At 49.7% G+C, this 19,066-nt stretch overlaps 1 protein-coding gene across 1 annotated transcript in view; it reads left to right on the top strand.

The window, feature by feature from the left end:
* The window catches only part of LMF1 (lipase maturation factor 1), a 210,964-nt gene that overhangs the window by 65,469 nt on the left and 126,429 nt on the right, over positions 1 to 19,066 (top strand). The window contains exon 5 of the mRNA XM_059826580.1: positions 18,867 to 18,932. Coding sequence (XP_059682563.1) covers positions 18,867 to 18,932 — 66 coding nt within the window. The remainder of the gene's footprint in view (positions 1 to 18,866; positions 18,933 to 19,066) is intronic.

Genomic DNA, 19,066 nt, shown 5'->3' with positions numbered 1-19,066 from the left:
TCTTTTCTAACCTTAATGATCCTGTGATTCTGTGAATTCCTACCAAAATGAGTGCTGATGCCCATTGCAGCCCTTCTTGTATCAGCCTGTGAAGGAACAGAAGATCAAGCCCAGTAAGCTGCCGGATACAAAATAAACCTGGCTCTAAAGAAGGGAGGCTGGACCTAAAGGATGTTATTTCCTAACCCAAATTGGCATGACTGTTGCTATCGGTCTCCCCAGAGCACATTAACCATCATCTCAAAAGCCTCCCATATCCTGTCACGCCACACGCTTGCTTACAACCTCCTGGTTAAGGAGCACTGGAGCAGCAATATGTCTTTCTACTTTCTCCCACGTAAACCGTAGAAGTCCGCAGAGCTGGTGGATGATGTCTGAGCAGCACACGAAGCTCACGGATGCACTGTGCCGGCTCCCCAGGTTTGCTGCTGCCTTTTCCTTTGTGTCTCCTTGTTTACCTCTCTCCTGCTTAGGAGGTGACTCTTGCTCATGATACTCAGCAGCATCCCCAGCGTGGCCCTGTCTCCTCCTCTCTTAGTCTTAACCAGGTGTTTGCTGCTGAAGCGTGTGAGCACCGTCATCCAGCTCCGGACTGGCGTAAGGGAGCCTTGCTGTTTCCTGGCTAATCCTCTCCCCAAAAAATCTTGTCCAGATCATGCTTTATTGGGCATGCCTTCCCTGGGGGCTGGCGGGGCTTGCTTAGGGGAGATACGGCATATGAGAAGTAAAATAATCCCGCTGCCTACTTGCCGGAGGCGAGGAGCGCAGGCAGGCTCTGCTGCTGGGGTTTGATTGGCAGCAAGTGCTGGGCTGATCTCAAATATTGCTGACTTTTTAAAAGGCATAATTATGTGATTCAGTCTATATGTTTGATGTTCCTAATAATCCATTAGTGCAGGATGTAAAGACGGATGCTTCTTAGGAACATGCAGAGGCAACAGAATAGCGGTCCCTTTGTGTGAGTGAGCAGCTTGTTAGGAAATAAGTGGTGCAAACAGACATTTACGGGGCTGATTTGCCTCAGAAGTGCTCAGTGACTTGATGTCTTCGTCATTTTGCTTGCGACTCTCTGTCACTCTGATTTCTTGAAGCTTGGAAGATGCAAAGCATTGTTTTGTGTTTCCACAAGAATCAAGAGGTGGGTAAGCAAAGGGGTGTGCTCAGCCCGTCAGGGATGTTAACCAAACCGCGGTGACTTGCCGAAGGGAGCAGCCCACGCTGTCGGTAAGGTGCTTTGCTCGGCAGCGTTGCCTGGGGGTAATTAGGTATTTTGACATCTGCAACTACCTGGGGAGACACTGAAGGCACAACGCTGCGCTCTCAAAGCCTCGGCCCTTTCTCAAGTGTATATATTTTTCAGTAGATAGAGTTTGTTTTCCAGCCGCTCCGTTCCCTGGTGTTGGACTCGGTGCATTTGCTGGGTTGGAGGACGGGGGGGCTGCCGGCGTGCTGCTGGCCCAGCTCCCCGGTCTGGGTCAGCCTCTTCTCCGAGCCCCTCGCCGCAGGCTGGGGGTCCTGGGGGGCTCTCGGCTCCTGGCAGCCATGTAGTCAAGCTGCAGATTTCTCTAAGCGCCTGATCCCCAGTGATGGGACTCGCTGGAGGAGTAGCTGTGCTCCCCCACTTTGGTGGAGCAGCATCTCCCCTGCATCTTGTGGCTTTTCAAAGCCAAGTCACATTTGTGCCGTCTGGGCTTCGTGCTCTGGCCGGGCTCTTGGGGGGAGCTTCTGGTTTAATTACTGGCGCCGTGACCACGTGCTGCACTGGGTGAGGCCGTGGGCTTTACCTCCGAGATGGGCAGGTTTCTGGTTTGCTTTTGGGGTTTTTTTTGTGATAGGCAGCAGCATCGCTCATGAGCTTTCCTTTATCAGAAAATAATAATTTGTGGCTAATACCCCATTCAGCAAACGTTCGTCCCATTCATTTTTTACAAAAGACTTGAAAGTAGATGACAACTTTGTCGAGTTCATATATTCCGTGTAATTACCTGCTGCAGGCGAAAACACCATGCTAGGGGACTCCAAATACCTGCCCTGCTTGTGTTGGGGCAGGCTGGGGAGCAGCTGTGAGCTGATGAATTGCTAACATCGTTGCTGAAACCTCGTGGTAGCTCTTTGGATCCTGAAAGTCATTAGTGATTGCGTACGTAAACCATAAAATATAGTTTCTGTTTCTTCATTAGCTGAGTGTCTGAGAAACGTTGCGCGCATACTTGCCCAGAAATGTGAGAATTTGATTTTCGTCAACACCTGTGTGCGTAACTATAGTAACGCTGATAAAACTTAGTAACCGAAAAAACACGTGTAAAGGGGTAGGAGCACAGGAACATGATTTAACTAGATTTTGGGAAGAGCCCTAGACAAGGTTGAAGCTGTTGAGCCCCCGGCAGCCAGCCTCGGTGGGTAAGGGGTAGCAGTGCTGGGTGTAAGGGGCATCTCCTGATCTCTCTGCCGTGGGGTTTTCCTGCGTTGCATCAGCTTTAACCCCCCGTCCGGCTTGCGGTGTGATGCCACGCCGTGCTGCGGAGGAGCTCACGCTGCATCTTGGCGTGCATCGAGCTGAATCTTGCCTAGCAAAGGCTGGTGCTTTTGACCGTAGACATGACTTTTATGATTTCCTCACCAATTATTCCCAAGGGTTGCCTCTGCTTGTTACACACAGCTCCTCCAGTCTCACACCAGAGGGGTTTTTTGATAAGAGGCAGTTAAACGTGGGGCTGTTCCCTCCTATCAGTACATCTTTCTGTCGATAAAGCAGATATAAACAGGGTGCGTAATGAGTTCAGGTCTGACTCTTGACATAGTATTGCCTCTTTCAACTGGAACTGAAGTATGGTGGTAATGATGGGACAGGTCAAGGACTTACCAGGTCAAAAAGCATAGCAAGCAGCGAGTCCCCGATAAAAACTGCCCCGCTGACAGGGATGAAAAATATGACTTAAGGACTGGGGTGGGGAAACAGGTCCCAGACTGAGCCAGGGGCTGGGGGAGAAACCGGGATGAGCACGGGCAGAGTGGGAATGAGGATGTGGGAGCCCCATCCGGCGAAGGATGCCGTGCCGGTCCCTGCGAGGTGCCGGGGCCCCTTCCCACTTGGGCAGGTTTGTTGAGCCTGGTGCTGCCAAAATCATGCACAGCCGGGTTCAGGCCTGCCCAGTCCCATGCCAAGATCTGTCCTCGCATCGTTACATCTTTGGCTTAACTGAGGAGAGCATTAAATAGCGGGCAGCTTTGAGTGGAGGAGACAGGAGTGTTTTTTATGGGGGTGCGTGATAGTGTTTGCACGTGTGCCGTCGCTCCCGCTCCCTGTTATTTGAGGTTTGGAGATACTTGAAGTTTGCGTGAAGGTTTTTAACGAGCGTGTATCAGCCGTATGCAGCCTGGATTGCTGCCGCAGATGAAGTTAGCGGGGAAGATCGTGCGAGGGAGCCCTTCCTGGAAGCATGAGCTGCTGCTGTTTTACTGCAGCTCTGTGCGGCTGCAACTGTGCAGCCGGCGCTCGGAGGGCTGCTGCTAAAAGCAGCATGGAAATGTCATTATCCATTTATGGCTGGTGTTCTTCCTGTAAAACATGAGGCACACAAAATGCCTTTAGGTCAGGTTGGACTCGAGGCCAACAAGAAGCAAGAGCTGAGACGGAGTTTTCTTGCACTGGAGCTAATGTGAGTGTGTGCTGCTTGCACGTGGCACACGGCCGCGGTGCTGCCGGGTGTTGGTGGTCCCTCTGGAAGCGCCCAGCAGTGATGGTGTGCTTCAGTTTATCACAGAATCACAGAATCACTAAGGTTGGAAAAGACCTGTAAGATCATCAAGCCCAACCACCAACCCAACCCCCCCATGCCCACTAAACCATGTCCCACAGTGCCACGTCCACACGTTCCCTGAACACCTCCAGTGATGGTGACTCCACCACCTCCCTGGGCAGCCTCTGCCAGTGTCTCACCAGTCTCTCAGGAAAGGAATTCTTCCTAATATCCAGCCTAAACCTCCCCTGGCACAACTTGAGGCCATTTCCTCTTGTCCCATCGCTTTTCACTTGGGAGAAGAGACCAACACCCACCTCCCCACAACCCCCTTTCAGGCAGTTGTAGAGAGCGATGAGGTCTCCCCTCAGCCCCCTCTTCTCCAGACTGAACACCCCCAGCTCCCTCAGCCGCTCCTCATCAGACTTGTGCTCCAGACCACTCACCAGCTCCGTCGCCCTTCTCTGGACACGCTCCAGCACCTCAATGTCCTTCTTGGAGTGAGGGGCCCAAACCTGAACACAGGATTGGAGGTTTGGCCTCACCAGTGCCGAGTACAGGGGCACGATCCCCTCCCTGCTCCTGCTGCCACACCATTTCTGACACAGGCCAGGAAGCTGTTACGTGGCTTTTCATCATCTCCATTTAACGCTGTCTCCTGTGCCTCTTCGCTCCCCGCCTTTCTCTTTGTGGGATGCAAACGTGGAGCCTGGCAGGTCCCTGCATCACACGCAGCCGAGGGCTGGTGGTTGCTGTGTTGGTAACGCGGATCCCATCCCAACGCATGCTCCCAACAAGGGAGGTGTCAGTGGGAATATCTGTTAGAAACGGTGATCGAGGAGGTTAAACGCCTCGAGATTCCCACCCTCTTGTTCCTGCAAGCCTGCTGCGTCCCCCTTTCACGGCTGCATGGACACATATATACAAGTGAAGCTGTACGCGTGCAACGTGGCTTGTTTGGACTGTCACTGGAGAGGCGGTCGTTTCTCAGGGGTTTCCAATAAGCACTTTATTTTGCATCAGGATGGGTTTGCAGTGCCCCGTGAGTGGAGAGCAGGCAGCGCTGCTGAGATGTGTACGTTAGTCAAAGGACTAGGTACGTAGAGTTTGCCGGCTTGATGGTGTGAAGTTCTGTACAAACAATTATCACTACTGGAGATGCAGTGGGGAGGTGGGGGGGATTCCAGCGCCGAGGGTGTAACAGCACGTTGGGAAACTGGAAGTAAATAGGGAATTAAGGTGGGGCTGTGTCTTGCAAAGGATCACAGACATATGGAATAAGTTACCAGGGAAGGTGGCTGGAGCAGAGAGTGTAAGTGAGTCTGAGACATCTTGATTAGTTTCTGGAGGAAAGGATTGAAGAGTGTAGTGAAAAAGCAGGGAAACAGGATTTAAAGCACATTACCGCTTTAATTTAAAAGTGCCCAAAGCAAGGAAATTCAGATTTAAAGCTGCCAATCTCTCACCGGCTGGCGCAGGTGTCGGGGCTGGGAGGACTCCGCGGGGTCTGTGTGCAGATGGGTGCCTGCCCTGCGGGCTCCGCTCCCCGGCCGGGCAGCTTAACCCCAAGCCTCATGCTTGCCCCCAGAATTACATCCTTTCACGTGTGTGTTATGTAAGAATATAATAATCATATTTGTAACAGATATGTATTTTAATATAATAATCTGCCGTGCATGCAGCGTCCTGGACGTCTTCCTTGTGCGACGCCCTTAAAGCGGTTGCAGGGGCTGCTCCCCGCTCGCCAGGCTGGCGGCACACTGGGAGCCGGGGACGGGGTCACCCGGGGAAGGGGGGCCTTTTCTCCCCCTTATCTTCATGTATTGGAGAGCCCTTCCCAGGAGCCGCTCCCCCCCCCCCCCCCCCCCCACGCAGGGTACGTCACGCGGAAGGTCCTGAGGGGCACGGGGGGGATTTAGGGAAACCCATGTGCATCTTTTCAAGGTGTGATTTGTGACCTGGCAGTCCTTCCCCTCGGTTTACTTTCTGTAAACAAAATTTCTCTTTGTTTTATTTCCCACTTTCCGTATTTTCCCTTTCTGAATGTAACTACAGACTGAACCCCCCCAAGTCCGAGCTCTGCCTCTCCGAGCTGTTCAAGTACATCCTTGGGAGAAGCTGCTGTGGAACAGAGGAGTCCCGGAGCATTTTTTTGGCAGGCAGAGACTTAGAAAATAAATTCAAGTCTACACAAAAGATATGTTTCCCCTTTTACAGGGAAAAAAAACCCAACATTTAAAGTTATAGTCTTGGGAAAGAAATAGTGCAAAAAGATTTATAATAATTAGCAATAAATTCTTCCACTAGATTCTCATCATTGTTTCCTAGTAAATGGTGCCCATCTTTCACACAGAGATGTGTTTTCACAGAGAAAGGATCAATTATTATTTCCAGATTATTTGTATACCGTTAGATGTTTAATCCCTTTTAAAATGATTTTTAATTTTCTTTACTGTTAGAAAAAATGGTTCTTTTAACCAACTGCAGCAAATTATTTTAGAAATTAGTGGTTCACGTTAAACTCTTCATTTTTCCTGTTTTGTTTTTGCTTGGATTCTGTTAAAAGTGTCATAACGTGGGTGGCATTTTAAAGGTTACTGGAAAGGGTGGGGATGTGATTAGCTAATAAGGGAGATGAGCTTTCTGGCAAAAATAACGACGACTTTGAAGCAAACAGAATCTGGATGCCTGTAGTAAAATTGCATTAGATGTAATGCAATAAAAGTTGGGGTTTAGGCGATCTCTGTAAATATAAAGAAAAGAAGGAGAAGAAGAATCAAACGGATGTAGTTGTCATTTCAGTGACAAGCATGCCCTGATCCTGGGCATTATGGCTCTGAAATTGAGAATAATTATTCTAATTTGTTTTATTACATTAGCGTGGGTAGGAGGGAAGAAAGGGAGCTTTCTTTTATGGCTTTCTCATTATTCCTAGGCGAGCACGGCGGGGCCAGGCTCCCGACTCCCGCGCCGGAGCTTCATGGGAATTTTTGGAAAATGATGTCTGCAATGTTCTGACCTTTGCCGTCCCAGCTGCAGCCCTCCTCCTCTCTGCAGGGATCCCACACTTGACTCCTTAGCAACCTCCTTTGAGCCTCTGATCTCTCTCCATTTGTCTAGTAATAGCCCTTGGCAGGAAGACTTGTTGTTCCTTCGGTGGCTGTAAAAGGCAGGGAGCCGCTAATGCCAAGTACTTTTCAAAATCCCTTTCACCCACTCCTTGCAGCGCTGTCTTCAAAGTCAATCAGATGCTGGTGCCGTCCTGGTGGCTTCTCAAAGGGTCTTTCTGGTAGCTGGGCAGGGGAAAAAACAGCAACAAATAAACCAAACCAAAAATCAACCCCGGGGACTTCTCTTTCAGAAAAGCGTTTTCCAGCCCGGAGAGTTAAGGCACTTTGCAGTTGCGTTTCCCGGTGACTCCGGTTTAGCTTCTGCACTGGACCAACCTGCGCCCCTTGCAGCAGAATCGAGATGTTCACCTCTTCTGCGAGTGGGACCTGTCCTGTGGGCTTACCCTCCTCAGAGCCCGTCCCTGCCTGTGCCGGAGGCTACCGGGCAGCTCGGGTTTGTTCACCTGAAGGTGGGTTGTTCCAGAGAATCTGGAGCCTGGGCCTATAATCTGCTAATGTTGGACCAGAAATAACGTTCTCCAGCTGATGGGGAAGTCCCATCATCTTGGCGCAGGCTTGGACCTCAGTAGGGCTGACTGTGGGCTCTGAAATGACACAATCACTAAGGTTGGAAAAGACCTGTAAGACCATCAAGTCCAACCATCAACCCAACACCACCGTGCCCACTAAACAATGATGCGCACGATACAGAATAAAGCTATTTGAACAGCAGTGTCATCTGATGAGCATAAGCTTGTCCTTCTGTGGCAAAGGAAGAGGTGTTCTAGCCCGTTATATCTTTTCATGGAAGAAGATGATGTTTGCGTTCCTGGCTGTTCGTTAATGAGAGGTCTGTATGAACGTCAGGTACAGCTCTTCTTAAAGCCTTCAGTTTGCTACTGTCAGAGTTGTAGAAAAAAGTTTCCAAAAAAGCCTGCTGCCTGCGTCACGTCTTCCCTGTGTGGCATTTCCAAAAGAAAGGAACAAGACACCCCTCTGCAGCACATGCGATCTGGATCATCCTTCCCGCGCTGCAGAGCTCGAACCCTCTGGCAGAGCCTGCAGGTGGGAGACGGGGCTTCACGCGGAGGGTCTGCTTAGGTCTGGCCTAAACCCAGCCTCTGCCGCCAGCACGGTCCGTGGCAAGCCCTGCACCAGAGCAGGCTGCAGTTGAAGATTTGGGCTCATAAATTATGCAAATATTTAAAAGTATGCAAACGATTTCCATAGCCGTAACGTGAGCGTTGAGGCATAAAAGGACCACAGAAAATTTATTGAATTTTCAAAAAGCTGGAGCCCTTGCCAGTCTTGGGAATGAAATATTTTTCTGTTATGAGGTATATTGGAAAAAAAAGTCATAAACCGCTGTTGTGGAGTTCAGAGGCACTTTTACACTTCTAGCAGAAGGATTGTGCCGCTGCTGTAGTGTCGCACTCATCAAGCATCCTTCCCCTGGTGAATGCAGCACTTGAGCATGATATTCGTTATTGAGGTTGAAATAAAATCCAGAAATCTTTCAAGTTTTATCTTTTCAAATGCAGAAGCAAGCTGGAGCAGGCGGGCAGCGAGCAGGCTGGGTGAGCTGGTGCATAACAGCAAGAAAACTCCAAGTGCTTTAGTATTTCTGTTGCGGTCTAAAGGTGTCGTGTCGGGTCCCAGGGATTTGAGTGCTTCAGGTGCCGCGGTCCGGGGTGAGAGGGAGTGGTGAAGCACTGGCAGAGGCTGCCCAGGGAGGTGGTGGAGTCACCATCACTGGAGGTGTTCAAGGAACGTGTGGACATGGCACTGCAGGACATGGTTTAGTGGGCATGGGGGGGTTGGGTTGGTGTTGGACTTGATGATCTTACAGGTCTTTTCCAACCTTAGTGATCCTGTGGTTCTGTGGTTGAGGAGCAGCGTAGCTGGCTGTCCCCTTACAGCTCTGGCCTATAGTCCTCAAACTGTATTTTTTTTAAATTTTAACTTTGTAAAGCTCCTTCCTCTTCCATGAACTGGGGGTCTAAATTACAGCTGGTTTTGTCTTTAAAATACACCGGTATACATTTGGCTTTCAAAAGGTGTTGAAAGCACTTTTCCTGGGGGTAGCAGAGGCTGGCGGGTGGCTGAGTGCGTGAAGTGCAAGGCACCGTTTGGGCTTTTCTCTGCGAGTGTTTCATATTCATATTACGAGAAAAATTAAAATCTAGAATTTAGGATTGCCCGTCACCGAGATTTTTTTTCTTTTTTGCCCATCTTTTGTAGTGTGAAGACCCAGAAAGAAGGTCTTTAAACTGACGCTAAACTTATAACGCTGGTGCCCCGTACCCCACCCTTCTCAGAGCCGGTATCAATAGGGGTTTTGCAGACATAGCTTGAGTCACCAGGCTTTTTCTCGGCTTCCCGTGCTATTGGCCTGTCTGTACCATTTTTTTTCAGAATTAATTTTGGGCTGAAAAAGTCTCAAAGAGTGCTTTGTTCCTCCTTGACACTCACTCCAGGGGAAAAAAAAAAAAAAAAAGAAAAAGAAAAAAAACCGTGGAAAATCTGACATCTGCATTGTAGAGAAAAATCAATAGATAGGGAGGAATATAATTATCCCCCACTCCTGAAAGAATTTTAAAGATATTTTTTGTAACAGTGACTCATATCGGCTTAGAGCTTGAATGACATTTTAATTATTTAGGCTTTTTTTTTCATTTTGAATCACCAAAGTACAGCAGCCTGAAAGGGGTACAGTTGGGCAGAGCAATCTGCGTAAGATGAAAGGGAAGGATTTGGCGTGTCGGAGTTCAGCCGCTTCCCTCCCTTCGAGCGGCGTCGGAGCGGGAGCTGTGTGGCTCCGGGGCGTGCAGAGCAAGATGCTGCTGCGCTCTGCAGCGACGGGTGATGGATCACCCCGGGTCCGTGAATCATGTTTGCTGGCATTGAGTAAATAAGGAAACAGTTTTATTTTCTTCAGGGATGTTTTGTTCCTTACACGAAGCATAAAATCCGTACGGAGTTGTCTGTGAGGCTGCATCCGTGGTGGCTCTTGAACTGATACTTGTGCCTGGGCGTGATCTTTTGGGGAAGGGGGTCAGGGGCGAAAGTGGGGCCGGCGGAGTCGATGGGGGAGAGGGAGCAAGGGCAATGCCGTGGATTTTGTTTGGGCATAGGCAGGTTTAATTAGAAGGGGATCAACTAATGAGAAAGGCAATTGAGAGTGGACACAGGAGGGAAGGAAAGAAAGCGAGGTCTAAAGTAAAGCTGGAGGTCAAAGACGGTGGCCAGCGCCCATCCGCGTGGGGCAGAGATGGGGTGAGAGCTTAGCAGGGGGTCTGGGGGAGCTGGAGGTGCCAGTTAGACCCGCGTGGACCTTCCCCGGAGGATGCTCCCCCTCGTCTCCGTTGGGGCGGCTGAGCTACATCCAGGTGGGATGACGGCCTTGGGTTGTGCAGCGGGCAGCCGGGCAGAGGACCCTCCGAGCGGGGAGATTGGAGATGGGCTTCTGCGGTGCTCGTTGTCCGTGGTGGCTGCGACCTGGACACGGTGGCAGGAATCCTCTCCGCCTCTCCTGGGATGGACCCACAGGGTTCCCACACTCTGAGCCTTCTGGAGGCCCAGAAGGTCTGGGGCAGGTCCAGAAGGTCTGGGGCAGGTCCTGGGGGCCCGGGGAGTGGTTCCCCTTATGGAGCCTCTGCCAGGGGTAGCAGGGACCAGGCAGTTCTCACATCTCAGTGTTTAGCTTAATCCTAACGGCAGGAGCTAGGGATGATAGAGTAAGAAGGAGCAGTGGCCAGATGTGCTCCTCTCAATGAAAAAATGCCGTAGAAAAGCGAGGACCCATTCTCTTCACGCGTTCATCCTCTCTGTGATTTGAGAAGGCGATCCCCGGCACGCCCCAGTGCAAATTCAGATGTCAGTACCCTAAAACCAAAACAGTGAGGTGTCTTTGGAGGATGCAGTGGCAGTTGCATGTCTCGCATCCCTCTTCGCTTCTGCCTTCCAGTCCCGTGCTCCGTTCCCTGTGCCACCACCTGCCGTGGCCTTAGGTTTGGGATTTCTGCCACGATTTAATCAAACTGATGAAATGTAGAAATCAAAAGCTGTTGGTAAACTTTCTCTCTACGGCTTAATTTCCCCTGCAATCCCTTTTGTTGGATGCTCGTTCAGTAATGGGGAAAGAGCGGGGGCACGTGAGGTTACTCAATCAAGCGAGACTGGAATTGATTCAGTGGGAGCGAAGGGGTGATTTTGATTTCCACCCCTGAAGTCCCCTGGCCGCCAGTTGGCAAACCTTGCAAATGTATTCAGCAAGCTACTGCGTTTGAAAGAGAATTTATTAGTCATAAATAGCTAGTTTTCAGCAGGCTCACTGAGTTTTATAAACGGGACTGGTTTGGTGCCTCGCTGGCTGGGTCAAGTCCTGCAGCAGGCAGGCAGGAGGGTGAATTTTTGCAGCGTGGGTTTTGCTAAGAATTTGCTGGGAAATATGTATTTTTTTTCTCTGGTTGCTTGTGGATCTGCTCAAGTGACCGCGTGGTCATCATTCCTTTAACAATGTAGTAAGCTATGGAAGCTAGTGATGATGCTGGAGGCAAAACAGGGTCTTGTTCCACGTAGCTGATATCTGCAGCTGACAAATAAAAGTACGGTGACAAAGTCATCCGTGACACCTGCAGTGTATCCAGGGCACACATCGGCTGAGGCTGGGAAATGCTGTTTATACGTGATGGTGAACGCGTGGGCGCAGGGCTGGCGGGTGGAAAGTGCATGGGGACTGAGTGAGGACAGCCGTGTGGCTCTGGGATTAAAACCAGGCTTTTTATTGAACAGCATTAAAATTAAAAAAAAAAAAAAAAACCAAAAAAAGTCCTAAATGTAATTTTCCTTCCGCCATGAAAGATGCTGGTGAATTTAATACACCTTAATTGTGAGAGCCTGGGAGCCCCAAGGGTTGGTGTTTTCGGAGTCCAAGCAGGTGCTGCATCTCCATCCTCCCCTGCGCTCCTCAGCCCTGCCCCGGAGGGAGCAGACTGAGGAGGGGAGAAGGTATTGAGCGCGTATTTCATTCCGGATGCTAATTCAATCCAGGGTGAACACTTTATAGTTCTCATGCGGACAGCAGCGCGAGGAGATTTCTGAGCGTGCAGAATGGCCTGGAGCCCCAGTCAGCTGTAAATTCATATGACAAAGATCTCAACTTTCCCCTTCCCCAGACCGGGCTTTCTTATTGCTGGCGGGGGCTCGTGAGCGCGGTCTGGCTGCCACGAGCTCGGCCGAAACCATCAAACCCCGGTGGCTTTGTAGCCACCGTCCCATCAATATGAATTTAATAATTCTGGTTAGAGCCGGATTCAAAGCAAGGCCGCGGAGGTGAAAGGGCGATTGCTAGTTCACTTCGCCACCTGTTTCCTTCCCTTCAGCTTATATTTAATTTGTATTGCTGAATACCTTTCCCTTCTGATATGCGGGGCTTTGAAAGTCCCTTCATCCACCCCCAATGTGCAAACAGAGCCGGCGTTTCTGGGGGTGCTTGTTTCTTCCTGGGGTTGTAAGTACGCAAGCATGCATTTGCCTTTATCCTTGGGAAAAGAAAATCGACTTTAAAAGCCATTTCCCTGTCACCCCTCCCCTGCCCAACACACACATGGACTTTTTAGTTTTATCTGATGATGAGAGCGGATCCTAAAAAGGGAAAAAATAAAAAATGCTTTCAAAAATCCCCATCTCCTGCCCATTAGTCTCCAATCCTTATGTCAAAATAAATGCAGAATTCACATTTTTAGCCAATGCCCTGCTAGCTCAGAACTAGGAATAAACTTCCTAAATTTGCCAACTTAAAAAAAAAAAAAAAAAAGGAAAAAAAAACCCCTTTTCAAGTCATTTTGGCATTTAGAAAACAAGAAACAAGTCAGTGCGCTGAGCCTCCCTATAGCACATCTTTTCTGTGTTTCCCAAATGATTACATCGCCACGTGACAATATTAGGAGCATTATGCCAAGCTGGAATAATATAAAAACATGTATAAATGAGGATGATGACTTCTTGTAACAGCAGTGACTGGAACAGACAGAGGAAGCCGCGTGCCGCAGGACCGGGTGCTCCTGGCTGGTGTGAGGTATTTAAGAGACACGTAGACGTGCAACTTAGGGACATGGTTTAGTGGTGGACTTGGCAGTGTTAGGTTTACGGTTGGACTTGATGATCTTAAAGGTCTTTTCCAACCTAAACGATTCGATGAGGTACCCGCGGGGCTCACAGCTTCGTTCTGCATTGGTCCAGCGTCCCGTCCTCTTTGGTGACACTAACTCCTCGGTACTATCTCTGTGTGAATAGTAAAGACCTGTATGCAGGTGCTGTTTCGAATTGCCTGGGACCTGGAGGTTTGCTTCTTTATTTCAGACTTGTGAAATGTGGTCGGTGTGTTGCAAGATAACCAGGAGTAACGACGTTACCAGCTGGCGCGTGGCCCCCGCTGTGCAGGCAGCCCAGCTTCGCAAGCTTAATAAAAACTCAGGGAGATGGTTGTGTTGGACAAGGAGCTGAAAGCGGGATGAGAAAGGCTTTCCTCTTCTTCGTGGCGGTGTCTTATTGTTCTCACATCTTCAGGGTATTTCAAAAGAGCCGTAGAAGCTGGGATGGTTTAGTACAATGAGGTGCGGTCCCGTCTTCAAAGTGAATTACAGTGGGTAAACGCTTACCTGTCATTTTTCTATCACCAGCACCTGGAGCTCAGTAAAGAGCTCAGCTCCTCAGTAAACAGGGGCTGGCAAGACCCTGCCCCACGGACAGCAGCGATTTCTCAGGAGTTAACAGCGGCTGCCCTGGGAAATGTTTTTCCGCTTCTTGCCTACCTGTAAGCATGGCCAACTTCTGACAGCATTAACTAGCGCTGAGCTAACAGATCAATTTTGATGTCATGTCAAAAAGCACACGGTACCTGAAGGTGCTTGAACACCACAGGGAGAAATTACAGTTGGGAGGGATGGAAGGGGAGCAGCTTGGCGTGGAGAACACCAAATGCTGGAAAATATGAAGAGGGCTCTGCAGGGGTTGCTCTTTTCCGTTTGCTTCCTGAGCCTTGAACTTATTCTTTATGAAAACTAGAGACTTGTACAGGTAGAGAAAGAGCGATGAGGCTGGCAGTTGGTATGGGACAGTCTAAATGCCTTTATATTGTCTTGGACTTTGAAGGTATCAGGCAGATCCTACCCTCAAAAAATGCCCCCCAAAAGTAACGGAAAAGTCCTTTCTTAAAACATTTCCATCCTGGTCTTCCTGGCAGTCAGGCATTGCCTCCAACACAGCAAAACATCAGCTTTGCTCTTCAGTTTGTCCCACCTAAGGCTGTTCTGCGGAGCTCGGTTTCAGTCAGGCCCTTAAGACTGAGCGCCGGGCTGCGTGGGAGCCTGAAGACGGGCTGGTCCCTTTCTCTCCTGCCCTTCTGCTCAAGCGGCGGGGCCAGGAGGTCGCTGGAGGTGTGGGACCTGCCTGCAGCGCTGCGGGAAGGAAGCAGTTCGAGATGGGATTTCGGGGTCTCCAAAGTGCTGCTAAATGATTTCTTTCCTTTCCTTGTTTTCCATTTAATTTGTCCGTATCGTTCACCTCTTAAACTCTGCTTAATATTTGCCCCCAAAATACTCCTTGCAAGATGGTTGTAGCTTATGTCCAAGGGAGAGGAGGGTCTGCTTCCAGGTCTGCTGGAGTCTCCTGGGGTTGTCCCATGCGCGTGCCCTCTGGCTCCTTTTCCTTCTGGTCCCTCGCAGGTCCTCTCCACATCTAAGGAGAGGACAGTTGGGGTACATCAGAGATGCACTAGCCTCTGCTCGCCTGTGAGCAGGGGATGGGGATTTTTCCTGTGCTTTGATCCGTGGTATGGCAGCGTAATCTGCTGCAGCTGTGGAGTCCAGGCCAGTTCAGTGCACACAGAGAAATCTTGAAAATGGATTGGGAATTGTTAGCAGACCGAAAGAAATCCAGTGAATGTCAAACTCCAGCTGATGTGGGGATCCCCATTTCCTCCCTTCCTCCCTCTGTCCTCCTGTGCTCACTTGGACCCAGATACCGTTTCTCAAACTAAGTTTGCAACGTCAAGAGAAGAGGAGGTGACTTCCAAAAATGTCAGCAGAAGCCAAATAACGAGGGGAGAGCGTGTAAAAACAGTGTCCATCCGTGCCTGGGGCAGTAAGGTATGTCAGAGCTCGTCCTGGGTGCGTCCGTACCCCGGGATCCACAACCCTTCACAGCAGGATTATTTAGCCAGCCACCATGGCTCGTTCTCCTTTCATGATCCTCCTCAGCAGAGACGAAGCTACGGAGCACGTAGATTTTCGTGCAGTACACGCTCTTTATTTCTTGGTCCAACTTCATTTGGAAACTGGGAAACTCACGTGCCAGTGTGGGAGTGGAAGTGGACTTGAAGACAGCAGCAGGGTAAAGAAGATTTGAAACGCCCCCTAATTATGAGAGTGGGAGTTTTTGATGCTGAAAAACAGATTTGATATTAAGAGCTTTAAGTGACTTTCCTGTTCGAAAGCTTTATAGTAAACAAAATGTGATTAACTCCCTTAGTGACTCACTGCAGGAGAGATTTCGATTTTCAGTATGGTGCTTTTCTATCATAGACTTGTTTTAATTATCCCTGCTGAATAATAGAGCTTGAGAACAGCTTGGGAAAGGTAGGAGGGAAGGTCATCAAGATAACTGTCCTTTTTTAATATTGCGCATTCTTGCACAGAGCCTTTCTTCGTGTCCGTTCTGCCAGTGACAGGGCTGCCGGCTGCGGCACATCCTGTGAGATGCTATCAACGGATCCTGTAATTTTAGAAAAGGTTCGAGGGGCAGAGCGAGCTGCGGATGATTCGGGAGGGAGAGATGAAGCCGTGACTGTTGACAGCGAGTCTGTCTTGTCCCTGCCTCCCCTGCTCCAGCCCACGCAGAGTGATGGAGGAGAGTGACGGAATCTGCTGAATAACTCACTGGAGAGTAAAACTGCAGAGCAGCCACCGGTACCCACCGCTCTGCTTTCCCATCCCGCCAGCCTTGTACGATATCACTTTGCATCCGTCGTGCTTTTATCTGTGCCGTTAGGGACCGGCTCTGCTTGGGTTTTTTCGTGGTGGTGGTGCTGGTGGGGGGTGGCCCTTTCAGGCTGATGCTGAGATGGAGACCTCCCGGGCCAGGGTATTTCTACGTCTGAGCTCCTGGCGTGGACCCGTCTCAGCCGGGCGTGGAGCCACCTCCAGCCGTTCCCATTGCAACCTGCGTAAGAGGACAGGACGTGTGAGGTTTGAAGGTGCCTCTTTCCTCCGGAGGCTGCTTCGTTGATCACAGGATGATATGATGGACCTATGGCCTTGCCGGGGCGGGGGGACTTCCATCCTGCTCCATGAGATGTGCCACGAGGAGTTTGGCCTTTTACTGCCTTAACTCTGCCAGGTTTTCCAGGTTCAGTCTTGGCCAAAAATTACAGGATGTAAATTGTCTGAATTCACGGTTTTGAAAATGTGTAATAGTTTCTGTTTACTGTCCTTGTCAGTTAGTGTTTGGCATAAAAATATTTCATTTTTTTATGACAAGAAAAAAAAGGAAAAATAATTTGGAACAGCAGATGGGTAAAATCTGCTTGAACTCAGCAACATACTGCATAACAGGTATAATTTAAGGCTGTAAATAGCCCTGCTGAAGGCTGCTGAGGTCACCCCTATTCACAAAGACATACATGTCTCGAAATCACCTGGTCTAAGGCTTGGACCAAGAAAGGTGCCTATTTCCTATTAATTTAACCGCCAAATAAGCTTGTAACTACTTTTGTAGGTCTTTTGCTTAAGAAAGTCTATGGTGGGTTAAACCCAAGGTCCAACTAACTTCTTATATTGTCTCTAATAGCAGCTGTTAATAGATGCTTGCGGAGGAATATAAAAGATAAAGCCATCTTCTGGGGCAGCTCCTCGCAGCTCCTGGCAATCAAGTGGTTTAGGGACTTTCCAGGGAGGAGGTTGTGTTCAGAAGTTACCCCAAGCCTGTCCTCTGGGAATGCGTCTGATTCCTTGTGAACACATCTGCGCTTTTGGCTCCCATAAAGTAAATCATTTGCTGAGTGGAAAAGTACCTCCTTTTGTTGGTTTCTAAACCAGCTATTTGGTCTTTCCATCAGGTTGCGTTTATGCCTTGTAGCAGGAGAAGTGGTCAATAATCGTTCCCAGCTGACCCCTTCTGTATCGGCCGGGAGTTTCTAGGTGCTGCTCAGTCCTCTCCTTCCCAGGCTCTTGTCCATACTCAACAGCCCGTGGCTATCAGACGTCATACAGCCCTTACACAGCCTTGGGAACCGCGTGATGCTGGTGTTTGGGCGGACACCTGGGTCTCTTGGAGGCAACACGGCCCCGGCCCTGTGGGTCCCCAGCGAGGGGAGTGAGGGGCTGGCGCGGTGGTGGGTCTCCCCCGTCGAAAGGATCTGATCTCTCGCGCTTTCCTGATGCGTTGATACAGCGCTAAGGAAGACCTTTTGGTGTCTGTTGCCAGAGGATGGGTTTGGGGTTATTTGTGGATGTTTACTTACGAGGTGTGGACAGTTCTGGGGGCTCTTTAAGTCTCTGGAATTTGGGACTTTTCTTGATCCCCAAACCTGCTAAACTTTGTTTAATGCTGCAAGTGAAGGGGTTTTTTTTAGCGATTAGGATGAAACCAATAGGCGAGGATGTGCCGTAGTGCTGGAATCTCCTCCTCCTCCGAGCTCTCGGATTTTAGCACTGAAAGGTCACTGGTCTCTTCTTGAAAACCTTCCCTACTGCAAATGTAAAGAAGCTTCAGGATGCTCCTGGTGTAGCCAGCAATGGGTCCTCACAGAAACTCCCTATTTTTTTCTACTAAGGAAGGCAGGAACATTATAATTAGGGGCAATGTCAGAGGTAGGCAACTACCCCCTAATTGTATGCAGATGATAGAGCTGGTTCAACCTTTTGACTAGTGAAGCTTTCCTCAATTTGGGATATTGTGATCGTAATCAGGGACCTCTCCCGGTACATCAAAGCCGTCAGGCTGAACCCGCATACCTTCGGGCTGGCACGGCTTGATTGCAAGGCTTCCTGCTGGCAGGCTCATCCCTGGCCAGGTGTCTTTCCTGCTGTGGACGACTGATTCCTTTCTACTCTTCATCACTGAGGCAAAGAAATTTAATCCCGATATTACTGCCAGCCCTGGAACGGACCCACTGATTTGGAAATTTCACCCTCTTGTTGCCCTGAAATATCAATGCACAGCAACCTCTGATACCTGCTTATTTCATTGCCAACCTCTAACCTAAGGTGGAGCAGACCTGTCATTAGCGCATTCATCTGTGTTTAGATCTGTCAGCTTCCTTCCCCTTCTCCTCTTTTGTTTCTCTAATTACTTTGATTGCATCTCTGTATCCAGCTCAGGGCTGGTGAGGCTGCGGGGTCCCCATCCCGCTTTGTGTCGCTATTTCATTTTCTATAGGCAGCAGAGGCGGCTTTGCGCGACGGAGGCAATTGGGTCTGGATTTTAAAATTGCGCGTGCAGCTGTGTTTAGGTCTGCAGGTAACTTTTCAGTCTGTTATACAGAAACGGCCCAGCGGCAGAGCCCGGTTTTGAGGCTTTTGCTATGGCTTCCCCACGCTCCGCGCCTCCCCGCCTCGTACCCAGCGATGCTGGAAGCCGATGCTGGGAGCACTGGGCTTCTCTTAGCTGCTCTGCAGAGACTCGGCCGTGGGTGAAGCATCTCCCAGCACCCTTTAAGTGACATGGCATTTTCCACAAGGATTTTGTGTCAAATTTTCAGTAAACAGGCAGTGGAAGGAGTCGTGTTGGAGCTCTCACTGCGTTTTGTTCCCCCGGGGACAGTGACTGGGCCTGGGGTGCAGATGTGCGGTGGGGCTCCGGGGGGTCGTTCCAGCCTCTGCGCTTCCCTGCCGTTACAGGCTCTCCCTGTAGTTTAACCAGATTATTTGGCATCTTGAGATAATACCTTGATGTACAAGCTAAAGTAAAATACAATACTTCTGACGGTTATTTTTTGTCTTTTCTTTTCCCCCAGGGTCTGATTAAAATTCGAGGAGATCGCTGCTGGAGAGAGTTAACTTGCATGGATTATCACTACGAGGTGAGCGATCTGCACATTAAAATTAATTTCTCTTGTCTGCTTTACTTTGGTAGAAATTTTCTCTAACCTTTTCTCTTCTGCCAGGCAGCTCTCCATGTTTTCTTTCTTTATCGTTGCCTTCTGTCTCTGGCAAC

This window comes from Gavia stellata, chromosome 18 (assembly GCF_030936135.1).
Source record: "Gavia stellata isolate bGavSte3 chromosome 18, bGavSte3.hap2, whole genome shotgun sequence".
Lineage (NCBI taxonomy): Eukaryota > Metazoa > Chordata > Aves > Gaviiformes > Gaviidae > Gavia > Gavia stellata.
This window is presented reverse-complemented; position numbering and strand designations above follow the sequence as displayed.